This window comes from Pipra filicauda, unplaced genomic scaffold (genome assembly GCF_003945595.2).
Source record: "Pipra filicauda isolate LSUMZ 115617 unplaced genomic scaffold, ASM394559v2 scaffold119_size3216105_pilon, whole genome shotgun sequence".
Taxonomy (NCBI): Eukaryota; Metazoa; Chordata; class Aves; order Passeriformes; family Pipridae; genus Pipra; species Pipra filicauda.
In genome coordinates, this window is record NW_024103651.1 from 128,388 (window position 1) to 153,454 (window position 25,067).

Genomic DNA, 25,067 nt, shown 5'->3' on the forward strand with positions numbered 1-25,067 from the left:
ATTGGGCCACAGAGCGAAAACTCTGTACGAAGTCTGTAGCTTCAGGAGACCAGAGCCAGGGAAAAAGGCAGATCTGCAGGGCCACCATGCTCTTTCCTCCAGAAACACTGTCCAACACATCCCTGCATGGAGTGTGCCTGGCTCCAGCCCATCTCTCCAGGCACAGCATCCTAGAACTTATCTCCCAGCACCCACAGCCCACCTGCTGGCTCTTCCTCGCTCACGTCCCAGCGCTGGCTGTTCCTCAAAAGCACCATGTGTTTGGCACGAGGATGCTCCCCAGGACAGCACAGCAGACATCCTCTAGACACCCTGGGCAAAAATGAAGAACCTGCCACATGTCCAGTCCCCTTGCTTTTTGCTCCATCCCCCAAGCAGCTGCCAGCATCTTATCCACCCAAGAAGGACACCTTCCCCTTGGATGAGGCATTCAGAGGAAGGAGGCAGGAGGAACATCTGCAGTGAGGAGCTGGGACTGTGTCCTGCTTCCCCAGCCAGCAAGAGCTGAGCTACTGCCAGCAAGGGAGGAGGTTTCTGTGGGTACAAGATGGCTGGCAAAAGGCTGATGCATCTGTGTGGTTGACTCATTAATGTGTTCATCCTTCCCTGAACCCATCCCCTTCTTCCCTCCCTCCCCACCACATCCTCCTCCTCCTCCTGCTTTTAGGCATTCCTTTCCCTTTGTCTCCCTGTCCTTAGAGCCGATGCCTGCCTGGACACCTTCAGCAGCAGCACCACAGAGCTCCTGCTGCGTAGGTGCCTCTACATGTCTTCATCCTTCAGAGCCAAGTGCCTGCCTTGGGGAGGCTGCCAGGAGGATATGTGAAATAGGAGAGCATTTGCTTCCCTAAGTTGTGTGGCTAAGGTTTATTCCACATCATGGAAATACAAATAATGAGGAAAATAGTAAATTAAACACACAGACGCAACCATTAATACGCAGGTGATGAGAGAGATAATAAGGGAAGCCAGAGGTTGTCAGGCACTGATGGAGCTACTCTGGCTTTGGAGGGGGTCAGCCTCAATCTTGAAACTGATAAGACGGGGAAAACATGGTTAGTGTGAATATTAAGGGGTATTTGAAGGAAACTGGGGGACTGTACAAAATTTACTATGGGATGTTTGAGGGCAGGATCAAAGAAGGAAGGGAAGGATTAGGGTGGAACAAGTATGGGAAGATGGCAAGGAGGGAGGTTGGAGGAATCAGACATGTCAGCAGGTGTTTGGGCAGGACGTTCACCTGACTGGGCCCTGCCTCTGATCCCTGCAGTCTGGCCTGTCTTCTTGTTAAATCCTATTCTTAACTCCAGCCCCTGGAGAAGACTCGAGGTCTGAGCCAAGGCTGGTTGAGACAGACAGGGTAGAAGACACTGGACAGGATTTTCAAGAACTCCATGAGTGTGAGGTGCCTGTGAAGACCAAGAATATGGAAAAGTATTGATGGGAAAAAAGATCCACAAAAGCACCAAGCAGCAAAAATACTCTATCCCAACAATGAGATGTGTAAATACACTGGCTGACAAAGCGTTCATAAAAATGGTGATGTTTGTTCAAGGCTACATTGCAGGGACTTTTCAGGTGCCAGCCTGGAACAGTAAACATTCACCAGTCACCCTCCCAAATGCTGTTTGTGAGTGTGCTGGGCTTCAGACTTCAAGTAATTGCAAAGTCTTGATTGCAACAAGAAAGAAAATGTGTTTTATTAAGTAATTACAAGTTGCCAAGAGATGTTCAGCACAGGCAGGTACTGAGAAAGCAGATCCAACAAATAAAGATAAATTCAGTGGAACTGGAGTACTAGGAGAGAACCTTCAAAGAACATAAGGGAACTCCATTCCGGCTGCTTTCAGGCAGCCTTTGGTTCAGTACAGTCAACATGAGGAATAGCTGCACCACCAGCTGCTGAGTTAGAAAGTTGTCTTTAACAGGTTTGAAGCCAATCAATCATTTTCAACACCTTGAAACAAGGGAACCATTTTGAAAAACAAAAGGTTGAGGTTCAACTGCCTTCAGAGCTGGAAGAACAACTGTCCACTCAGGTGCCTAAGTGAAAATTAAAACACTTAAACCATCTTTCTGTTTGTGCTTTGAGCTGCTGTGACTGCAAAGCAACCAAATAACCGTGGTATCACTGTCAGAAAACACTGTTCCACAATAGATTCAAGTAAAGGCTGAAATCAGAGCACACCAGCCCGGAACACACAAGGTTGCACTCTTGCCATTCCACATGTAGCTGTCAAACCCAAAGCCTGAAAAGCAGGTCTTGGAAGTTTATTCTACCTCCTTTTATGAGCTTCAACAGGCACAGAAAGCTTTTATTCCTGTCCTGTACAAAGCCATGAAGGGAATTAAAATTACCCTGAGTAGATCAGTGCAAGCTCACGGGGAGCCTTGCCACCAGCCACTCCTTGAGCTGCTGCAAATGGCTGTTGAGAGCATTACAGTATTCCCTGATAAGAGGAATACCAACAGATAAAAAAATACCTTGGAAGATATTTTCACAGAATTACTTTTTACTAGGACTCTTATCAGAAAAATAGCACATATTTTCATCTCAAGGCACTAAAACTGAGAGATGAGATTTTATCTCCAGCTCTTTAAAGTTCAGTAAAAAAGTTTCTGTAATGATGTTTGGAAATTATTTATTTTATATGAACTTTGTGGCACCCCTAAAACAAATCATATCTTCTCCAGATTGCTTGCTCCCAATACTTCTTCACAAGTTGATGACATTACATTAAGACAAAAGTACGCTCACATTTCCCCACATGCTTAAAACTGAGTTAGGGGACATTTCAGTTACAGATGTGTCAGATAAGGGAAAATACTGACGGCACTTCTGAGTGAAAGATACATCCAGCATAAGTGTAGCAGGGGAAACTTTGTTGGTACTCAAGTGTCACCTTCATGTTCAGCCCTTCTGGTTGAACACCAAAGCCAGGTCAGGAAGAACTTTGACAGGCTGAAGGAATGGTTATGTTACCTGAAGTTTAGCATGAACTGGAGTGAAATCTGGATATGAACTGGATGCCAAAGGACAATCATCACTGGAACTATCACTACCAGTACAAAACCTGCTGTGCCGGCAATGAAGTGAGAGAACTCTCAAATTCAGCAGAGTCCTGACAAAGGCTATGTCTGTCCACTGGCCTCCAGCACTGATTACAAGGCTTGTCTTTCCTTTTCATCCAATTAATCTTTCAAACATCACAATGAGATTCCATCTTTTCCCACACTGACAATACTGAAAAACATAAGTAATAAAATCTAAGTAGTTCACTCTCTCAAATGGAGAAGAATCTGCCAACTCATATAAAATCAGCATTTCAGAAGTGGAACATGAATTCCCATGCTACTCATCTGAAATGAAATACCCACAGGCTGTAAGAAATGCAGACAGAATATAGACAGAAGCATCCAGCAGTATGGCAAAAATATTGAGGAGTAGTCAGGTAAAATGAGGGAATACTACAATAATTTCTTGCATGTTTCAATTTTTAGAAGTCTTTCTTAAAAAAGAAAAAAAAAATCAAACCCTAAAAAGTTCCCTGCAGTTTTAATTCCTGCTCTTCAATGCCCAACTGTGTCTTTTTTATAGACAGAGAAAATGGCTGTACGAAATGTTCTCCCTTCTTCTGCATTTGCTGATAGCAATAATTTCTGTCAATAAGTGTGAGTTGGCTGTACAACACATCTATTTTTCATGAATTTTTTAAAAGGCTCTTTTCACGTCAGCTAGAAGATTTCTTTTTTAGGAATCTATGAAGTTAACAAAGTGAGATCCACTAAATTAAAGTGACAAAATAGATGGGTTATCTCAGTAATTGTTCTGTTCCCACTGTTTAGTTGCAAAGTATGCAAAAAATTCTGTCTTAAAAAGTAAATCCAGAGCACTCCAAACAAAAAAAGAAATCATAACGAAAGGCTGAAGTGACATTTAGAGTCGCAATGCTTTATTTCTGCCATTGCAGTAACTCTCTCTTTACATGCCATTAAACCTTCTTGGAATATAACACTTTCACAGTTGCTTCTGAATATCTTTCAGTCATTTCTCTAACAGAGCTTATACAAATTAAAGCTGAAATTTTCTAATCAGTCTCAATAAATGAGGACATCATCATCAGCCATTGTCAGTGGGATCTTTTGAATATTGCACCCATACTACTTAGTTTGATTAGGAGCTGTTAAGTCCTCTATTTCACATAGGCCTCTTGAGAGGCCTCCATCTTAGGCTCTAATGAAGGAAGAATATCCTTAAGATGGATAGTAAAATGTACACTGCTAATCTATGCCTAAAACTCAGTTTAGTTACCCCTTGGTTGACAGTCTAGAGACAGGAGATATTAATAACATTTTTTCTGTAACTACCATGAACATATCTATTGGTTTACATAACAATAATCTGTCAATGGTCAATTATGCTGACAATGTACCATTTGAAGTTAGATGAGATTAATACTGCCCAGAAACTCCACATATCACCTGTGGAAATTACCTAACCTTAAATATTACATAGTGTGGATTTCATGTCCTCCCAGAAGGTTTATACTCCCTGTTCTCACCACATGTAAGTCCACAATCCACCCCCCACCTCCAGAAGGCATATGATACCAAGTCAATTAATACTTCTTCCTTGAGTAATTAATACTTACACCTGACTAAAATACTGTGCGGATACCTTACCTATTGCTCAGAAAGACGTTTTTGTTGTGACTGTTTCTATCACAATAACCAGTCTTTAAATTTACAGCTCATCACTGGCCCTTGCTACTTGATTGTTCAGTGTCCTGCACTTCAATTCTTTGCTTGTTATTCTTACACTGCTTTTTAGTCAATGTTCTGGCCCCACTTTAGCCCTTTAGCCCCTGTAGTCTCATAACCCTTAGCTACACCAAGAGACTGTGGGCAGTGTCAATAAGATTATATTGTTTTGAGTAAAGGTTGGTGCCTATACTTATAATGGATGTTACACACAGTTAACCCAAATATATAATGCCCATTTACCAGCTTTTTATCTTTATGTCTAACCATTTGTAACCAGGAAAATGAGGAATAATAAGACTTTCAGTTATAGGAGGAAAAAAAGTGAAGTTTCTATGTCTATAGCTCCAGCCTTCTCTACATTTCCAGCACTCCCCCTTCTATATAATGGCATCAATACTTAAGGTAAGTCAGATTACACAATTCATTTACTTGCAGGTCTTAGCAGACAGATTTATAAAAACAAACAAACAAGTACAACAACAAAACTAATACACATAAACTTTCACTTTATGGACATCTTTGTCTTCACATTCTCTCTGCTTGTTGTAATAGAAGAATGTATTGTCCCTTCTCTGAAGTTTCTTAATGAATCCGGTTTCTGGCCAACACTCTACCTACAAATAGAATAAAAAGGATATAAATTCACCTGAACACGCTCACATTAAACCAGGTTTGTGCATTATCTTGCAAGGAATATAGGGTATACTTCCATGGGAAAACCTCATTTGCATCTAAATACTGCTTTTCTATTAATTTGCTGAACTTTTAAAAACAGATTAAGAACGAGGTGTCAGAAACCAGTTTTCAGGTTTACTACAAATAGTTATGTGACCCAGAAAGTCTAGAAATGAATATCCAAGGATATTTGATGGACAAATTTAAAATGGAACTAGTAAAAGCTTTTAAAATACCTTGTCCAGGAATATAACGTTGATGCTATTCAGTTATTGAGTAACCTGGGAGGCTGAAAGATTCCATTTCTGTAAGACTGACATATACTTAAAGGTTTCTTCCTGACCTTGAAAAACATGCTTCCTCATGAAAATAAAGTCAGCTGTATCTATCACAGCAGGATCAGTCCTGCATGAAACAAACCAACACTCCCCTGGTGCTCTTCAGTGTTGCACAGTGTGAAGCTTTAAACTAAACTAAAGGCTTGAGCACTTGCATGTTCAACAGCTTTATGGCTTTAGTAGCTCTTTGCAGCTTCAACACCTGTGAACTGCTTCTGATCAAACTGAATCTCATTTCTCTTCCAGACAGGGCTGACAACAGGATGTCAAACTAGAACCTTCTCTAATTGGAGAGTCCCAGAAGTGGTTTCATCACTTACCTTATTGCTTAAAGGCATACAGCTGTGTTACTTACATTGTCTGTCTAAACAGCCTTAATCTTCATTCTGCCTACATTATAATTGCATCATTAATAGCAGCTGCATTATAGAAACCTAATATAGGGTAAACAAGACATTTCAGAATGTGTTTGAAAGAGAATCACTGCCAGGCCCTGGCAGGTTGGAACAGAACACACGCTCATTTTACAATGAGTCTGTGGTGTTCTTTAATGTTCCTCAGGGTTTAATTGCCAATGGTTGTGCCCTGACATAAATCTTAAACACACAGATCCTACCACACTAATTACAGGATTTCCTTCTGCAGTTATTGGAATTTACACCACAGCCTTTGCAGTGGTAACTGAGCCCACAACAAAATAATAAACTGTATCTTACGCACATCAGTGTTTTGCTGTGTTGTGAGGAGTAGTGTGTGATGATTAACTGGATGAGGAGAGACTTTCTCAGGAACATTCTGCTCTTTCTTATGTGCAGAGGAGTTTAAGATCTTTTAAAAGTGAATTTTTCATACTGTATTTGCTTTTTTGGAAGATAAATTACAGACCTCTGATAAAGATGGTGTGCTTGCTGTATTAACCTCTTGGTTGCTATTTTGAACCTCAAGTAGCTACCAAATGCCTGGCCATTACTCAATAGCTCAATGGCCAATACTCAGAGGAGCAAGTCCTTGGTATTGACAAAAGCCTGTATCACAGCTGCTTTTACCACAGCTGGCATCAAATATTTCCATTGTGGAAATATTCCACTTCCAACAGAGGTCAAGTTTTGAGTGTGCACGAAGTCTGTGCTGCCACACGATCCAACTGCTGAAGCTGGTGATGGTGACCCAGGACTGACTCCTTGGACAACAAACAAGTTTCCCCATCAAAGCCATTGACAGACTAATGGGGAAACTTCAGAGAACTCGCTTTGAAATATTGCCTTCCTCAATGCTGAATTATTCCCTTTAGTTATCAGCTACATCTATTCAAAGAAATCTGTGATGCTTCTAAATGCAAAAGAGAGGGGGAACAAAAACAGCTCAAGAATTCAAGTCAGACCTGTGAGGAAAAACACTGTATCAGAACCCAGCCTAAATGAAAGGAAATAAGCAGCACCTCCATTTTTATTTAAGCATTTAACATGGGACAGAAGTTTAAAGTAGTAACCCTAGCAAAGTCCTAAATCTTACCACATCAACTTGTTTTACTTGTTTATATTCCACTTCATCTCTGTATCCAGCTTGCTGGAATCTGTATAAGTTCTCTACATCATCTGACCATGTTTTGGCACGATGCATAGATTTTGGTTTGATGTCAGCTTTAGCCACGACTCCAGGAACTTCAGACTTCTTCCTGAAATTAGATTTTTAAAAATTAAATAGAGAAGATAGAAGTAGGTGATTTTGATGGGGATATACAGAAATGGGTAAAACAAAATTTTAAAATAAGGGAATTACAGACCTCAAAGACTGAGTTAAAAAAAAAAAAGTGATAAGCAGTTGGAATCAAATTAAATACACTATTTGATCTCAAACCCAACTTACCTATACCTCAATATACACCCTGACTTAATCTACTAAAATTTAATTGTGCATATTGATGCATTAAAAAAAATAGCGATTTTCAAATTTCACATCTTTGCAGTTGCTGTCCTTTTGGGACAGAGAGTTTTTCTGTTTTTTTCTTTCTTCCTCCTGTAGCGACACCAAACTGAGAGACACAGAATGAAGATCTGGGCTGTTCCTGAAGAACAGCAAACACTCAGGATGGGAGAGGAAGAGAAAGGAGAAATGCATGGCCAGTCACATGGCCACGGTACAGATGAGAGACAAGAGGTCTTGAGAGAGAAACCAGGTAGAGACAAAGCACACAACCAACTAAAATTCACCCTCTTCTACCCTTGCCCAATCAAAACCTGCATTGACTGCCACTGACTTCCTCCTCACACGAAACGCATTTGTTCAGTTTGCTAAGAAATAGTAAATAGATTAATCAGCTGCTAAACCTGAACAGAGCAGAACTGGGACAAGATGAAACTTAAACTGTAAAAAAAACAAAAACCAAAACCAAAACCCAAACAACCTCCCCCAAAAAACCCAAACAAACCAAAAACTATCACAACAAAAAAGGTAAACTCACTAGGGAAACATCTCAACTTTATGTAAAAATAAGAATCATTTGACTTCCACCTTATATCTAAATTTTACTGCATTTGCTTGAATGTATCTTATTCTGCTACTAAAACAGAACTTCTGTTGCATCTGCAAGCAAAATACACACAGCACTGTCATGGCTAGCAGGTATGATCAGAGATGGTGACATTACAAAACTAGGAAAGGACTCAAGCTTCAGTTAGATAATTAGGAAGGCATCTTCAAGGAATGAGAGACAGATTCTGAGAGGGAGAACACAGCCTCCCTCCTTGTGAGTAGTATGCTGCCTCCAAACCCTGTGCACTGAGTAAAATTTCCTTACTTAGCCAGTTCCTATTTCAACTGAGAGCTTGAGAAGTTGAATGCTGAAATCTTATCAAATGCACAAATGGCACTGGTCTGTTAGAAATGCAGAAATTAGAAAAAAACCTCGCAACACAGCATACAAATCTTCAGGGAAATTACATGAAGAATTGTTGTTACCACAGTATGAAACTAGCAGAATTCTGCATCTCTGTCATCTGACTGTATGACAGTCATCAGCAAACAAAGAAAGGGCCTTTCATCTCTTAGAGAATACACTTCAATAAAGATCAATAAAAATATGCACAAGGGCTCTTTTCTGGCAACAGTAAACTATTTCTTGCAGTTCAGCACTCCAAGCATTCTTTTACCAGGCTCTGCATCATTTTGCAATTGAAAGCAACCATTTACTGAAATCAAAATGTAGTTTTCCCACCCAGTTATGAGGTGTCACATACAAATTAACAGGATAAGCACATATCCTTATTCTAAATCTTTAGGGTAGTCTTGAGATATCCATCTCAACATAATTTTTTTTCTCCTGTGCTGCAAAGGGCTCTTTTGTAGCCATCACAGAATTTTTTTTAAGCCGTGCATATGCTCATCAGTGTTTGATGAGAACTGTTGTCAGTCAGTATTGACCTTAGACAGTCAGTATGATTAGCAATAACATTAGATCTTAATAAATTACAAACTGTGATGAATTTAAGGGTGTCGTGATAACTTACATGTTACTACTGTTATGTACTTCTTGAGAGGATATGCTGGATTCACCTAATGAATGTGCTTCTTCAAGACATCCAGATAGGTCTGCTGCTTCCTGAGTCACCATTAATTCAGGGTGCCTTTCCACAGGCTTTCCTGCTCAAAAAACAGATATAAAGGTCATATATTGAAAGTTCCAGCTTGGTGACTTCAAATAACAAAAGCACCATCCTGATATTGGGCTGCTATTTAAAAATTTGTACTCTTTGTCTATTTTAGTGTGTCCAAGTTCCATGCACAGAGCTGTTTTCATTGCACCAGAGCAGGAGACAGCTGTACTCCAGCCAGGAATTCAGGGATGAGACAAAAGACAACAGACAGATAAAGGCAAATGAAAGAATTCAAGAGAGTGGTAAGAAAATATTCAGCCTAATACCAGTAGTTTTCATTTAAAAAGAATTGTCGAACAGTGAAGTGGACTTTATTAAAAGATGACAATGTTTGCTTACTCTTCATTTAGGATAAATAGTGAAATTTCATATATCTCTGTTTTAGCTTTAGGAACACATTTACTAATTTAATCATAACACAATTACTGTGGAATCCTGACTAGCCTGGGCTGGCATATAGTGGTTTCCTTAACAGCTACACAAGGGTTTGAGGGAGGAGAGTGTCTGCTCCTTAAGGGCATCTGCTCAAGGGCCATTTTAAGTGCAGTAAGGGATTACAGGAAAGGGAGGAAGCCATAAAACAAGAACATATGGGGACTCAGACCTGAGTAGTAAATGAGGGATGTGGTGATGAGAACCAAACCTGGTCAGTCACATCAATTGATGGGGCAGGAGAGGAGTGCGAGAATGTTTATTCTAGTAAGGTTCTCTGATCAGAGCCCCTTGTCAATTGGGAAATTAGGGAAAAGGGGGGAAAACAGAAACAAAATGTAAAGAGATAAGGACCTGACAAAAAAAGAAAGACCACGACAAGAAACAAACCTGACCACTCGCACCGATGGATGGGCTATCAAGAAACTACAGGCACCAAGAAGAGCAGCCTGGACTTTGCACTGATAGGACTGTGAGCCAGGGGGACCCAGACTTGGAGAGGTGTGGGAATCCATGGAGCTGTACAGACCTGTGAGGAATGCGTGCCTGGCTGAGCCCCATGCCTGATCAGCACAGATTGTCCTACCCTATTGTATCTTCTTAAATCTTAAGCATCTCTGTGCATAATCTCACTTTGTATCCCATATATGTGTGTGATGAAGGACAAAGTGCCAGCTGCTGGTGAGACCTGTGTGTGAGTGAACACTGGTGCCAGCTCCTGGAGTCAGATTGGGGCAAGGGCACCTCTGGCCTAGGATGTCAGCTGCTGGCTCAGGTGGGGGGCTTTAACTTCCAGCCACTGGAGCAGGAACAGGATGTGTCTGAAAAATCAGCTGCTGTTGTGAGTGAGGGGCTCCATGTCGGCATATGAAGCAGGGCTGTGGGTCACAGCTTGTGTTCCTGGTGCTGGATAGTGGGGAGAAGCGTCGCCTGTATCTTCACCAGCTCTGGTAATCCTAGGGCACACACCCATGTTTATCAGCAAATTTTAAGCTGAAGGGTAGGGGCACCTTGGGTCCAGGACAGGGGGCCCTGCAGCATCCTCAACCCAGGCAGGAGCTTCACCTTCCCATGCAGGAGAGGCTCTGGACCAGAGCAGCAGGAGGAGATGGCTGTGTTTCCTACATCACTTACCACAAGTCAGCAAACACAGGGCCTGTTTAGGGTCCCAGAAAAGTCACTAAGAGATTTCACAGAATCCTTGAATGGTTTGGGTTGGAAGGGACCCTAAAGACCTCATTCCAAACCCCCAGCCATTGGCAGGGACACCTCTCACTGGACCAGGTTGCTCCAAGCCCTGTCCAACCTGGCCTCGAACCTTTCCAGGGATGAGACTGCCACAACTTCTCTGAGAAGCCTTTTCCAGCATCTCACCGCCCTCTTCATAAAAAAATTTCTTGCTAATATCTAACCTAAGCTTCCCCTCTTCTATAGAATCATAGAATCAGCCAGGTTGGAAAAGACCTCAGAGACCATTAAGTCCAACCCTTGATCCAACACCACCGTGGTTCCCAGACCATGGCACTACGTGCCACATCCAGTCTCATCTTAAAAACCTCCAGGGATGGAGAATCCATCACTTCCCTGGGCAGCCCATTCCAATGCCTGATTACCCTCTCTGTAAAGAATTTTTTCCTAATATCTAACCTAAACCTCCCCTGGTAGAGCTTAAGACCATGCATTCTTGTCTTGCTGATAGCTGCCTGAGAGAAGAAACTGACCCCCACCTGACTACAACCTTCTTTCAGGAAACTGTAGAGAGTGATGAGGTCTCCCCTGAGCCTCCTCTTCTCCAGGCTGAACAACCTCAGCTCCCTCAGCCTCTCCTCATAGGACTTGTGTTCGAATCCCTTCACCAGCCTTGTTGCTCTTCTCTGGACCTGGTCCAGCACCTCAATATCCTTCCTGAACAGAGGGGCCCAGAACTGGGCAGAATCTACAAGACGGCTGCCCGTACGCGCCGAGGTGCGCAGGCTGACGTCTCGTCCCGATGTGACAACGCTGTGACCGCAACCCCGCGCTGCTCCCACAGCCACCCGCCCACCCAGCCCTTAAGAGGGCCCACCTCGCTTCGAGAGTCGCAAGCCAGGGGGTCTCCTCCCAAGCGAGGCGGGGCGGAGCGGCTGCCGAGGCGCGATGGCAGAGGCGCCTCTCAGGGCAGCTCCCCCCAACCCCGCCCCGGGTCCCCTCACGCGGGTCCCCCCTCACGACGCCAACGGTCGCCAGGCAACCGCCCGCCATGGCCGCTTTAAAAGGGCCGTGCCCGCCTCTGATAGGCCATTCGGAGGCGGGGCCGCGTCGCGATTGGCTGGGGGCCGGGGGTGAAGGCGGAAGCGCGCGGCGCCGGCGGCGGCCATGAGCCGGTTCGGGGGTCGCATGCGCGAGTACCCGGCCCTGTCCATCGACCGCTTCGATCACCACAACCTGCGCGCCCGCGCCTTCTTCCTGTCGCACTGCCACAAGGGTGAGCGGCCGCGAGGGGCTGGGAGCGTCCCCGGGTGCGCCACACCTCCCCTACACCCCAGTGACCGCCGTGCCTCTCTCTCTCCCCCCAGATCACATGAAGGGGCTGCGGGCGCCCGCCCTGAAGAGCAGGCTGGAGAGCAGGTACGGCGGAGGATGAGGGGGGGCGGGACCGGCAGCGCTGAGGGGGAGGCGGCTGGTGCGCGGCAAAGCGTGGGCGAAACAGCTTGGGGAGCTGCCGTGGGTTATAAGTCACAGTAAGGACACATTCCTCTAGACCAGGATGCTCCAAGGTCCGTTCAGCCTGGCCTTGAACACTCCCAGGGATGGGGCAGCCACAGCTTCTCTGGGCGAGCTGTGCCAGTGTATAATCCACCTCACTATATGAAGTTTTTCCCTTTTATCTACCTAAGCTTTCAATTTAAAGTGATTCTCCTCTGTCCTTGTAAGATGTCCTTCTCCATCATTCTTATAAGCCCCCTTTAAGTATTGAATGGTGGCAATATTGAAGGCTCCCCAGAGCCTTCTCCTCTCTATACTGAACAACACCAACTCTCTCAGCCTGTCTCCATAGGAGAAGTGATCCAGCCCTTGGATCATTTTTGTGGCCTCCTCTGGACCTACTCCAACAGGTCCCTGTCCTTCCTGTGCTGAGGACCCCAGAGCTGGATGCAGCACTCCAGGTGGGGTCTCACAAGGGCAGAGCAGAGGGGGAGAATCATCTCCTTCGGCCTGCTGGTGATGCCACCCAGGATGCACTTGACTTTCTGGGCTGTGAGTGCGCATTGCAGGCTCATGTTCATTTTTTCATCCAGTAGGACCCCCAAGACCTCCACAGGGCTGCTCTTGATCCATTCATACCACAGTCTGTATTAATGCTGGGATTACCCAAACTCGGTGCACTTGGCCTTGTGGAACTTCATAAGGATCTCTGCTGTTACTCCCTGGAAGTGCACACTGACAGTGCTGTCTGTGCCTGTGCTGTGAAGAAGGCCAGCAAGTTGAGGGAGACAGTTATTCTGCTCTGGCCAGTACTTGTGAGACTTCTTTTTGGAGTATTTAGTCCAGTCCTAGGCTCCCCTGGACAAAAAAAAACACCCCGACAGGTGTTTGGAGCAGGATCACCACGCTGTTCTGGGGCAGGAGTGTGTGATGTGTGAGGAGAGCCTGAGTGCTGGATGTCTGCAGCTGTGGGAGTAGGAGTCAGCTGTGTGTCACTGTTTGCAGGTAGGGATAGGGAAGATGGAGCCAGACTCTTCTTGGAGGTGCATAACAAAAGGGCAAGGGACACATTTTTCCCCATGAGGGTGGTCAAACATGGGAATGGGCCCAGGGAGGTTGTGGGATAGCTCCCTGGCACTTTTCATTTATTAGAGTAGATGTTGCCTCTCCTCAGATGCAAGCAGAGAATCTCTTTTTGCTCGTCAGGTCTCTGCACTGTGCACAAGATTAATAGGGAGTATTCTGTGTTCTGCTGAATGCTGACTGCCCCAAACACCTGTTCCAGGGGTGTGGGTATTGAAACAGAAACATGTACACCTGTACATGTGACCACTTCATTTGTGTCTACAAAAATCCATGCAGGCATGGGCACACAGAGGTAAGTTTGGGTTTGCTGTGCTGAAGAAAAGCCTGCAGGCTTCCTGCTCTGCAGGTCTCTTCACATGAGAGAGTGTTCTGAGCACAGGTTTTGATGTGCTGGGTGCCAGGTGCTGATGTGTCGTTAGATTGTTCCTTGCCTCTACTTTAAAGCACACTTCTCTCTGCTTTTTGTCTCCTCACAGCTTGAAAGTTAAACTATACTGCTCACCAGTAACTAAGGAATTGCTGTTGTCTAACTGGAAATACAAGTTTTGGGAGAATCATATTGTGAGTTTGTGTTTATTTTTAAATTAACGTTTTCCAAGCAGTGATTCTGGGAAAGAAGAAGCTTCTGCTCCTCAGAAATGCCTAAATGTTGGTGTCGATACAATGTTTCAGGTCTTAAGTATTTCCAACAATGTGTCTTTTCTGCTGCTTGCTGTATGGGATTGGTTTATTGATGTTTGATTACTATTCCCTTCACATGAGTTTTTCCTTTCCTCTCACCCTCAGCTTTACATGGCCATCAACTTTACATTGATCATTTGTATCTCTGTATTCATTTCCTTACCCTGCTCATGTGTTTTTGCTCCTGTCCTTAATTAATTTCTCTTTTGCTTAATTTAAAATCTCTTACTGCTTGGAGAATATATAACCTGTAGTTATATTATTTTCCTTTTGCTCTTTGGAAAATGGACTATCTCTAACATGAAAACGTTTTAATGATGTGAAGTCACTGAAGAACTAAATCAGTTTACATGATTTCCACTGTTTGGAGCCAAACTTCAAGGGATCAGTGTCATGTACAGGTGTGACTTGTAGTTATTTCCTTCCCTTTGCAGACACAGGCAACATGAAATTGAACGTGGGTTTTTTTACAGAAATAAAAATAATCACTTCTGCACAAACACAGGAATCCGTGCTCCCTGTGGTCTGTGGGCTCTCCTGGTAACAGGGGGCAGTGGGAAGTGCTGTAGCACAGATCTGTCTTAGAAAGATCCACTGCCATGCTCTAAGACTGGGATGTCTTGGGTCTTGCAATCATCCAAAATAAGGCATATGATCCAGCCACATATAAGGCATATGATCCAGAAAGAAGAGCTGTTGCTGTAATAAGTCCCACATGCTCTAACTTTTTTAGGTATGTACATCTTGGTTGAGGTATCTCCATTTCATTTTTAGACAACTTTTAGGAAACTTTTTTTCCCACTGGAAATGGAAATTCATGACTATGGGAAATGACTTTGATTTTACAGGCTTAGCAATAACCACAGTGAGTGCTAGAGACATCTAGATAATGAATACCAGCCATAAACATCAAACACAATGTCCAGTAAATCCTATAATGCAATTAATCATTTTGTTACAGGTTGCACTGGAAGTTGAAACTCCAACTCAGATTTCTTTAGTAGATGAAACATCTGGTGAGGTAAGTTCCAGTAAAAAAAGATTCATATATTAGTAATGGACAGTAATGCTGTTTATATGAGTATGAGAAACACCTTACCTGTAACATCCCAAGAGGATAAGCTATTTTTAAAATGCATGTTACCCTCCTCTCCTGGATGTGCAGCCAATGAATTCTGTCGCCCTGCTTTGTTCTTACAATCATAGTATTCTTTTGGTAATGGCTTTCCAGGGCATTACCAACTTACCTATTGCTCTTGTCATTTTTTTTTCACTTTGTATCTTCTGGCTTATTTTAATTAACAAGCTTTAAATGCAAAATGTTAAGGTCTAGTAGAGGATCTCCACACAAAGTGTATCCCAAGATGCCATTTCCGTGGTGCTCGTGGATGCTTGGTAGATGGGAGGCTGCACATGGCACGTGCTCACAGCCCAGAAAGCCAAATGTGTCCTGGGCTGCATCACAGGAACTGTGGGCAGCAGGTTGAGGGAGGGGGTTCTGCTTCTCTGCTCTGCTCTGAGGAGACCCCACCTGGAGTGCTGTGTCCAGCTCTGGAGTCCCCAATACAGGAAAGACATAGACCTGTTAGAGCAGGTCCAGAGGATGGCTACCAAAAAGGGGAAGGGCTACATCTGAGGAAAGGTTGAGAGTTGGGGTTGCTCAGCCTGGAGAAGAGAAGGCTCTGGGGAGACCTTTCAGTACTTTAAGGGGGCTTATAAGAAAAATGGGGACAGACTTTTTAGTAGGGCTTGTAGGGACAGAACAAGGGGTGATAGATTTACACTAAAAGAGGGTTGATTCAGACTAGATACAAGGAAGAAGTTTTTTACAATGAATATCGTGAAACACTGGAACAGGTTGCCCAGAGAGGTGGTGGATATCCCATCCCTGGAAACATTCCATTTCAGGATGGATGAGACTGAGCAATCCAATCTAGTTGAAGATGTCCTTGCCCGGGGCAGGGGTGTTGGACTGGATGAACTTTAAACGTTCCTTCCAGCCTAAACTATTCTGTGATTCTGTACTTGCTCACCAGGAACTAGGGAATTAGAACTAATGCTAACCCATCTCTTCCAGAAAGAAGATGTAGTGGTGACACTTCTGCCAGCTGGTCACTGTCCGGGTTCAGTCATGTATGTACTTTCAGTGCCTGAAATGTTTCTGCTGATAAATTTGTCCTGTAGAGTTCTCACTGAGTACTGTTTTGGGTTGTGGTGTTGTCTTTTTTTTTTCCAACTAGAAGAAGCTAATGAATTTAAAATTCTTATTTGAAGGAAATACTATTGTGGCAGGGCCCACCACCTTTGATGAAGGTTGGAAAACCACAGTACTATCCATATGGAAGTTTTTACCTTGGTGAGGCAGATTACTTTTCCCCGTGCCTGAGTGATTTCAACTGTACTTAAAAATTACATACAAAACTGTTATTGAAAATAAATCCTCCATTTCTGGAGTATGACATTAAAAAGAAGGTGCCCAGCTCTAGATACAGCTGCCCAATAGATGCCTTTGGCTCCAACAGACAGCTGGGCCACCCTCATTGATTTTGTGAGGCTTTTGTCTTCAACTGTGACTGGGCCAGGCACAGGTTACTTTCCAGACATACTGTGTCTGATTTTTTTGTTTTATCTGAAATTACTGTAGAACCAAGTTGAGCCCAGTGTTTCTATTACAGGTTAGTCAATGGGACTGCCCTAAGCAAGGTAACAAATCATCACCTGGCATTTAATGCTTTATTTTGCTGCATTTGACCCAGCTGTTGCTGTTTGCAGGTTTCTGTTTGAAGGTGAGAATGGCACTGTGCTGTACACAGGGGATTTCAGGCTTGCAAAGGGAGAAGCAGCCAGAATGGAGCTTTTGCATTCAGGGACCAGGTGAGCTATTTGTGGGATTTAGAAAGAATAAAAGATCATATGACAGGGACAATTCAGGAATAATGTACTAATTTTTTCCTCATTTTTTATTCTGGATTAAATATAATTGCAATGCTGCAGTTACAAAACCCCTTTGATTTGTTCTTTGTAATAAAGAGGTAATAAAGATTTACTTCCTTTTGAAAAGAGGAAGTGGTGTGTCTTAGTACTGTGATGCAATATTCCCTCTGATATCACATTTCTCTCCTCCAGAGTAAAAGACATCCAGAGTGTGTATTTGGACACTACTTTTTGTGATCCCAAATTTTATCACATACCAAGCCGGGTAAGTCCAAATAAGCTGTGAGAGGAAAGGTCCTCAAAACTGCTGATTAATTAACCATCCCTTTTTTATGTAAGTCTTGCAAGACAATACCATTTTGCATTTCAAATTGCAACACATAGAAAATATCTTCAAAGATGATTCAGAGCATTTTCTACACTTTTCAGGAGGAATGTTTAAATGGGATCTTGGAGTTAGCACGAAGCTGGACCTCACTGTCCCGCTGTCATGTTGTGTGGCTGAACTGCAAAGCTGCTTATGGATATGAATATTTATTTGTAAACCTCAGTGAGGAACTCGGAATCAAGGTAATGTTTCTATGATTGTTGCTTTGGAACAGATCCTCAGTAATGATTGTGGCCAGTCACCGAGCTGGCAGTGGCTGTTCAGAGGGCTGCTGTGTGTTACAGATGTGCCTGCTTTCATTAACTGCCCTTAAGAAGCTGCAGTTGTGCTCAGAATGAGTTAACTAGTTGATTCCAGTCTGGAGCAGAATCACAGAATATGCTGAGTTGGAAGGGATCATTGGAAGGATCATTGAGTCTAGCCCTTAGCCCTGCACGGGACCGTCCCCAAAAGTCACACCATGTACCTGAAAGTATCATCCAAATGCTTCTCGAACTCTGACTGTCCAGGCTTGGTGCTGTGACCACTTCCCTGGGGAGCCTGTTCCAGTTCCCAACCACCCTCTGGGTGAAGAACCTTTTTCTAATATCCAACCTAAACCTCCCCTGACACAACTCCAGGCCATTCCCTCCTGTCCTGTCTCTGGTGACCACAGAGAAGACATCAGCACCTGCCCTTCCTCTTCCCCTCACAAGGAAGTTGTAGATTGCAATGACATCTGTACTTTCCAAACAGAAGTTAATTCCCAGTTTTCAAGCTCAGCATTTACCTCTCTCTCTTTTATCTTGTGAATGATAAAAGCCATTTATATACAACATTAATAGTGAGCAGATATATTCTGACTTTCTGATTATATTCTTCCCTCAGCATAAGAGATATGTTCTATTTCTTCTAGATGTCCAAATTTTGGCTCGCACGTCTCTGTTTGGACGTTATTAGTGGGAGTAGTTTTTAAATGCCTCCTCGTGTCTGGGGAGAGCAGAAGCACATCTGTGCAGAAGCTCGAGCTGCAGCCTGGCAAACACACTGAGATAATGAAGAGTAAACTCTGCCTTTCTCTAGGTGCACACGAACAAACCTGATATGTTCAGGAACATGCCAGAAATCCTGTGCCATCTTACTACAGACCGACACACTCAGATCCATGCCTGTCGACATCCTTGGGTGTGTATCATTCTGCAGAGCCTCTGCTGACTTTGCTGTGAAAGTGTGGCTATAGGTGCTGTGTTTTGGGCTTGTTGTGCTAATGAAGACTGGTGAAATGGTGGCTTAATGTAAAGAAGAGTGAGAACTTTAGTTAGCAGGTTGAAGTTTTTAAAAAAAAAAAGAAAAAAGGGAAAAATATATTAGCTTATGCTGGAAATAGTTTAATTGTATTTGAAACCTGAAAATTGTATTAAGTGAAGTAAAACAAGCAGCAGATTAGATCAGTTGGGTATTATCCATTTAAATGTATCAAAAGCAGCTCGATGATGCCTGCTGCAGCCAGGCACTGTGTGGTTGTAGCACATGGCCTTCCCTTTCCAGGATGTCTGTCAAGCTGGAGGCTCCAACTTGGAGGAGCTCAGGTAGAAGCAGAGATGTCACTTTGGGGCATTGGTCTCTATGACTGATTTGCTTTGCCATCTGCACTAAGGAAGCAATGTGCAGAGTGTTTCAAGGGAGTTGGAAGTGAGAGGAGATCTTGGTCTGCCTAGATACTATGTTGCCTAATTTCTTGGAGGGGAAAAAAGGGTCCCTATTGCTCTTAATTTTATCTTGCATTGGGCAGGATGATGATTGCTTCCGAGGGAACAGACTGCCCTGTGGGCTGACTTGCCAAAATGGAACTCCCTTGCACATAATCAGCATCAAACCCTCCACTATATGGTTTGGGGAAAGGATCAAGAAAACCAATGTAATCGTGAGGTGAGCATTTGGGCCACACAGAAACCTGTTGTTTGAGAAACATATCTTGCTTGACACTTGTATACTTAAATCTCAAAATGGACTTCAAGAGCAGGTTATGCTTGACTGTTGACTGAGGATGAAGAGCAGTTACCTAATTTTTATGCCTCCTCTGTTTTTTAGGACTGGGGAAAGAACGTACAGAGCTTGTTTCTCTTTCCACTCTTCATACAGCGAGGTTCGTATACTTGTAGTTCTGAATATACAATGATTAAGAAAACATAAAGGAGATTTGATTGTTCTGGAGTGAATGACATGACCTGACACAAAAAAAAATCTTGTCAATAATAAGACATAAGGGGATAAGAAGTCTTGATGCTGAAGATAGAGAAACTTGTTTTAGTATAGCTGCAGAGTAGTATATTAAAGAAAGGCAGGATTACAAGCCTATTTTTTGTTCTCTGTTCTCAGCATATAGGTCATAAGTTTGCTGCCTGCCTTTGTATTTTAGATTATTGTGTAACTATGCAATGCTTAAAGCATGGAGTTTTGGTTTTCAAGACATTGTTTATCTACCGTGACTCAGTTTTGGGTAGGTTTGCCTTCTGTTTCCCTGCCCACACATGTAAACAGAATTTTCTCACATCCTATCTGCCACTGCTACTCCTCTTTCTGTGTTAGGGAATAAAAGGAAATTGGTCGTGGCAGCATCCTCCCCAGAGGATCTAATGTGACTTGATCCAGTTCTAAAAACACTTCTCTCTCCTAAAAAACTGAAAGTGGATCAGCACTAATAAGGAACCTGTGACAAAGCCTTGCCTCATACAAAATGGAGATTATTCAGAGCCCCAGGAAGACAGTACTCTTTTTAAGATCCTGTTTAAGTTTTAGTTTGCTCTGCCATAAGGAATTTTAAATGGAGGTATTAGCATAGTACATACAACGTGACAGGTTTACTGGTGGAATATGGGGGGTAGTGTAACTGTAACACTCCTTCTTCTACATGCAAAAATAGATGGGCCCTGCTGTCTGTACAGATAGGAGTGTAATCTGCAACCTGCAAGTGTTTCCAGTGCTCAGCACTGACAAAGCCTCAGCTGGAGTGGAGTGCTGCAAACTGAACACAATTCTTCAAGAAATTTACTGTCTGGAGAGCATCCAGAAGAGAACAGAGTAAGGCTTGGAAAAACTGATGTGTTTTGTCAAAATGGGCTTTTACAGGGGGCTGAAGGGAGACTTTAGGAAAAGTCTCCCTTTAGGAAGGGAATAGCTGATCTGCACACATAGGGACTTGAAGTCCAGTAAGAAAAATGCAGGTTTGAAAATATTGACAGCAGTAAGGACAGGGAAGTGCTGGATCACATTCCAAATCTGTCCAGCCTTTTTTTTCAGGGATAGTGATGGTCTGTAGAAGTTGATAATTGCAGTGAGGTGTTAGGTGAGGCTGACTTTTCAGAATCCTTTCACACTTGTTTCTTGTTCCAGAGCTATCCACTTGGATAGAGTTTAGCTCATGGGTCACATTGGTCTTTACAAAAGACCAGTGGTAGTACTTTTTGGTATTCTTGCATCAGTGCTACCTTTAAGTGAAATTCTTAACTGTTGATGTAACTTATCAAATTGCTTCTTCTCTGGAATTTAGATTAAGGATTTCCTGAGCTATATCTGTCCTGTGAATGTGTATCCCAACGTACTGCCACTGGGTGGGACAGAGGACAAAGTAATGGAAATGTAAGTGACAAATGGCTGCTGGATGGAGGTGGTCCAAACTCTCTTCTTGTGAGGACAACTTCCCTCCTGAATTCTGGCCTCTCAGAAGGGGCACTGCCTTTTGCTTTACTGGTCTGATAATTCTTTTTTCTTTTTTTCCTCTATATTCAGTGCCACAGATTTGAGCTTTCTGAAGCACACTTGTATGCTGAGTTAAGTGTGAGAGTTTGTATTCCACACACTACTTCTATCTATGTGTAGGGGCTTTCCTGCTGGTAAACTCTGGAAGCTGAATACACATTCATCTCACTGTGTTCTGTGACCCATTTCTATTTCATTGCAACTTCTCAGAAGTTTCTTTTAAAAAGGGTTTCTTTGAGGTCTTGAACACCTCCCCTCTGCATCAGAGGCCAGTTCTGTTGCAGGTGTTGGCAGCTTAGAAAGCACTCTCACAGAGCAGGAGAGCAGTGGTGTCACTCAGTCTGAACAAAACCAGGACTCCTTTTTCTGTTCCTTTTTTCTTTTCCTCCTTAATTAAGAAAGGAGACTTTATACTTATCAGTTATTGAATAAAACTGCAGTCAGATTTTGAACCCTCTCATCTTGTCTCATTAAGCAAGGAACTACAAGATAGTTTCCAAATGACGTACATGTTTTAAGGTAAATATGTTGAAATGACAGATCTCTACCTTTAAGCTGCTCAAGCTCACCAGTGAATCAAAAGCTTTGACCTAGGTATTGCTGCCTTTGCTTTAACATTTTTGCTGCAGTGCCTGTGAAAGGCATAGAGCAGTGTACTTACATCAAGTTAAAAGTTTTACTTCTGCTCCTGAAAGTGTCTGCTGTGTTCTAAACATAATTGCTCTTCTCATTCCCCTCAGATTAAAGCCATTATGCAGGTCATACAGGAGAAACACGGAACCCAGGTACAAGCCCTTAGGAACACTGAAGAGAGTCCACAAGAGAGAATTATCTGATACAGGTAAAGGTTCTGATGGTGCTACTGCACCTTAAGTGAGAGTCTGAGACTAAGCAGAGGTGCCAAAAGCCTCAGTGTTCACCACAGTCTGTCTTTGTGTTCAAAACAACAGTTGGAAAGGAAAAATATAAATTAACTTTGGATTTTAAGAGCACTAATTGTGTAAAAACACACTTGTTTGCAGTCTTAAAATGTAGTTGCTGCTCAACAGCCCTTTCAGTCTTTGGATAGAGTTCCTTCCCAGAGTCCTGAACCAGCCCTAGGAAAGCTTGTTCTAACTGCCCCTCTGTGAGGCACTGAGCTGGACAAGGCATGGCAAACACTGTCAGTAACGTCCTGCAAAGTCTCCAGCTGGGTTAAAGAACTTTTTTCTCAATTTATACTAAATGAATTTTTATTAAAACTTTGCTCTCAACGAGATTTTAGCAGAGATGTGAACTTTTCTTAGTGACTTTCTTTTTCTGTTCGTTTCCTGACAGATGAAGATGATCTCTTTGATTCAGAATTAACTTCTGCAAGGCCTAAGATTCCAAAACAGCAGACAGGAGAGAGCAGGCCATCCAGCACAGGACAGTCTGAAAATGCTGAAGGAAATATTAATGAGAGCACAGAAAGTTACAAAGCAACCACAGCTTACACCTCCCTCCAGGTAGATTTTGTGGACTGTGAGGAATCAAATGATGATGATGATGATGATGATGAAAAAGACGAAGAAGAATCTGAAAAAAATACAGTTCAACTTCTTTCCCATGAGCTAGATGCCACTTCCACAGCAAATTTCAGTGGAGTAACTAGTGACCAACAGGACTCTAATGCCGATGTCCCTCGCTGGGATGAATTCTTTATGTGTAATAAGTTAGAGGAAAGCTCTGAAAATGAGGACAACATCCCATCTTCAGCAGATGCTGGTGGGTCCCAGTCACTCTTCAGCGATTCGGATGGAGTAAGTGACTCAACACACATCTCCTCTCAAAATTCCTCTCAGTCAACACACATATCAGAGCAGGGGAGCCAGGGCTGGGACAGCCAAATGGACACAGTGCTTTTCACCTCCCAGGAGAGAAGTGCCCTGGACTTCAGCAAAGGTGGGAGCAGAGCAGTTGTTCCTGTGCTGCAGGAGACTGCCAGGGACAGTCAGCCGGAGAGTAGCAGGGGGAAGCCACCAGGGCAGAGCAGACCCTGTGTCTATGATGGCACCTGTGACTTGAAAAGCAAGGGCTGTGAGAAAGCTGCAGAGACTGGCACTGCTCGTGTTCAGGATGCGCTGGTGGAACTAAGTGACAGCTCAAGGACTCCTGACCTGGAGCTGAGGAGGGACTCCCAGAGCTCCTCTGACTTCGAAATTCCCTTGACTCCTGGTGCTGAAGTGCCTCAGCCAGATAAACTGTACCATTTATACGAGAAGCTTGCAGCAGGGGAAAACATACTCAGTGAGAAAAAAGTCTCCTGAGGACAGATATAACTGATTACATTGTGATGATACCCAAAATGTTTATTAATACCCGAATTCTTTTTCTCTTTAATGCCAATTACTATATGCAGCTATGCTGACTCATGCGATTATTTTTTTTTTCAGAAATATCTTACTGTCAGAACTAGGAATTTGTAGTCTATGTAACTTTATTGTTCCTTCCATGAAATACTGAAAATGAAGTATTCTAGGAGGGACTGTAAAAGCATTCTACCTCCCGAGGTTCATTTCTCCAGGACTGTAAGTAGACAAAAAGTGGACCAGACAAAAGTAAGCACAGGACACTAAATGAAATTTAGTGTTTATCATGAGCTCTAAGAGTTTGCCTTTGTAATGTGATCTCAGGTTTTAATAAAATACCACAGCTAACTGTGGGGAGGAACACATAGGAATGACCACATAAACAAGGCAGTATTATCACTATTATCACTATTTAATTAGTATTCACTGCAGTTATTTTTAAAAACAACTGCAGAACAAATTAGAGAATTACTGAGAATGTGAGGGGTTTTTAACTTGTTGTTAAATCAAATTGTTCAAGAAGTTTCTCTTTACACTGAGCAAGTGGTGTCATCTGACTTTTAACTCCTGAGTGAGGTACTACACACCACTGTCTATGCTTTAACTCCAACTCGTTGCATACAACTTGCCATCAGTTCCTCCATGTTTTGGTTTGTTCTGAATTGTTTTTCAGAAAAACTTTAAATCTTGTGGTTCCCAAGCCACCAGCTATGGCCTGCTCTGGCAACAGAAGGTAACCTGTTTTCCCAGACAGGTGGTTGCATTACTTGAGGCTCCTGTACTACAAAATTTCATTTCCTCTGCAACATTCTGTAGACTTCACTGAATTCTTTTCAAATCAAGACAATATATTCTCTATACATGTGTGCCATCATAACTCTCTCTGCCAAAATTCTTAGGTTCTACCATGGAAATGTAATTCAGGTTTTAGTTAAACTGCAGTGCGTATAAAATAAACCACAGAAGTCATCTGAAAATCCCTGAGGTTTCCTATCCATGTGGTCTTAAATGCCAAAGAATTAAACAGACCTTTAACACAACATCTCTCCCCTCCAAGTGTGCCTTGAGTCTTTGTGCCATGTTTAGTGATATGTGAATGTTAAACCAGCCAGCATTCTGACACTGGGAACAGGGGCAGGAGGGGACAAAGCATTGCTCTGATCTACATATGATTTTAAGGATATTCAAGATTCATGTATTTCTTCACTGTCACCGGGTCCAGTGTTTGTGGGATTTGTTAATGTAATTTCCAAATGTGATTTATCAAATTTTGGGATTTTTTTAGCAAGCCTGAATGGAACTGCTGTTATAACTACTTATGTGAATAAAGTCAGATAGAGCAGAACTTATTCTGTGGGCTTGT

The 25,067-nt window shown here is 42.9% G+C and overlaps 2 protein-coding genes across 2 annotated transcripts; one reads left to right on the forward strand and one right to left on the reverse strand.

Annotated features, from left to right (window-relative positions):
* Window positions 1-3,931: 3,931 nt before the first annotated feature.
* MEIG1 (meiosis/spermiogenesis associated 1) lies at window positions 3,932-12,047 on the reverse strand. The gene is made up of 4 exons (XM_027722490.2): window positions 11,928-12,047; window positions 9,284-9,416; window positions 7,290-7,452; window positions 3,932-5,378 (listed from the first exon to the last, which is right to left on the reverse strand). The coding sequence occupies exons 2-4, from the start codon at window positions 9,385-9,387 to the stop codon at window positions 5,250-5,252; spliced, it is 396 nt and encodes a 131-aa protein (XP_027578291.1). The 5' UTR covers window positions 9,388-9,416; window positions 11,928-12,047; the 3' UTR covers window positions 3,932-5,249.
* A 141-nt stretch (window positions 12,048-12,188) lies between these two features.
* DCLRE1C (DNA cross-link repair 1C) lies at window positions 12,189-25,053 on the forward strand. The gene is given in 15 exon segments (XM_027722488.2): window positions 12,189-12,326; window positions 12,418-12,469; window positions 14,110-14,194; window positions 15,276-15,335; window positions 16,392-16,447; window positions 17,087-17,188; window positions 17,441-17,513; window positions 17,678-17,818; window positions 18,699-18,800; window positions 19,408-19,544; window positions 19,707-19,761; window positions 21,166-21,254; window positions 22,115-22,215; window positions 22,692-23,641; window positions 23,643-25,053. Coding segments are annotated over 15 exon segments (2,148 nt in total). The 5' UTR covers window positions 12,189-12,217; the 3' UTR covers window positions 23,679-25,053.
* Window positions 25,054-25,067: the final 14 nt, after the last annotated feature.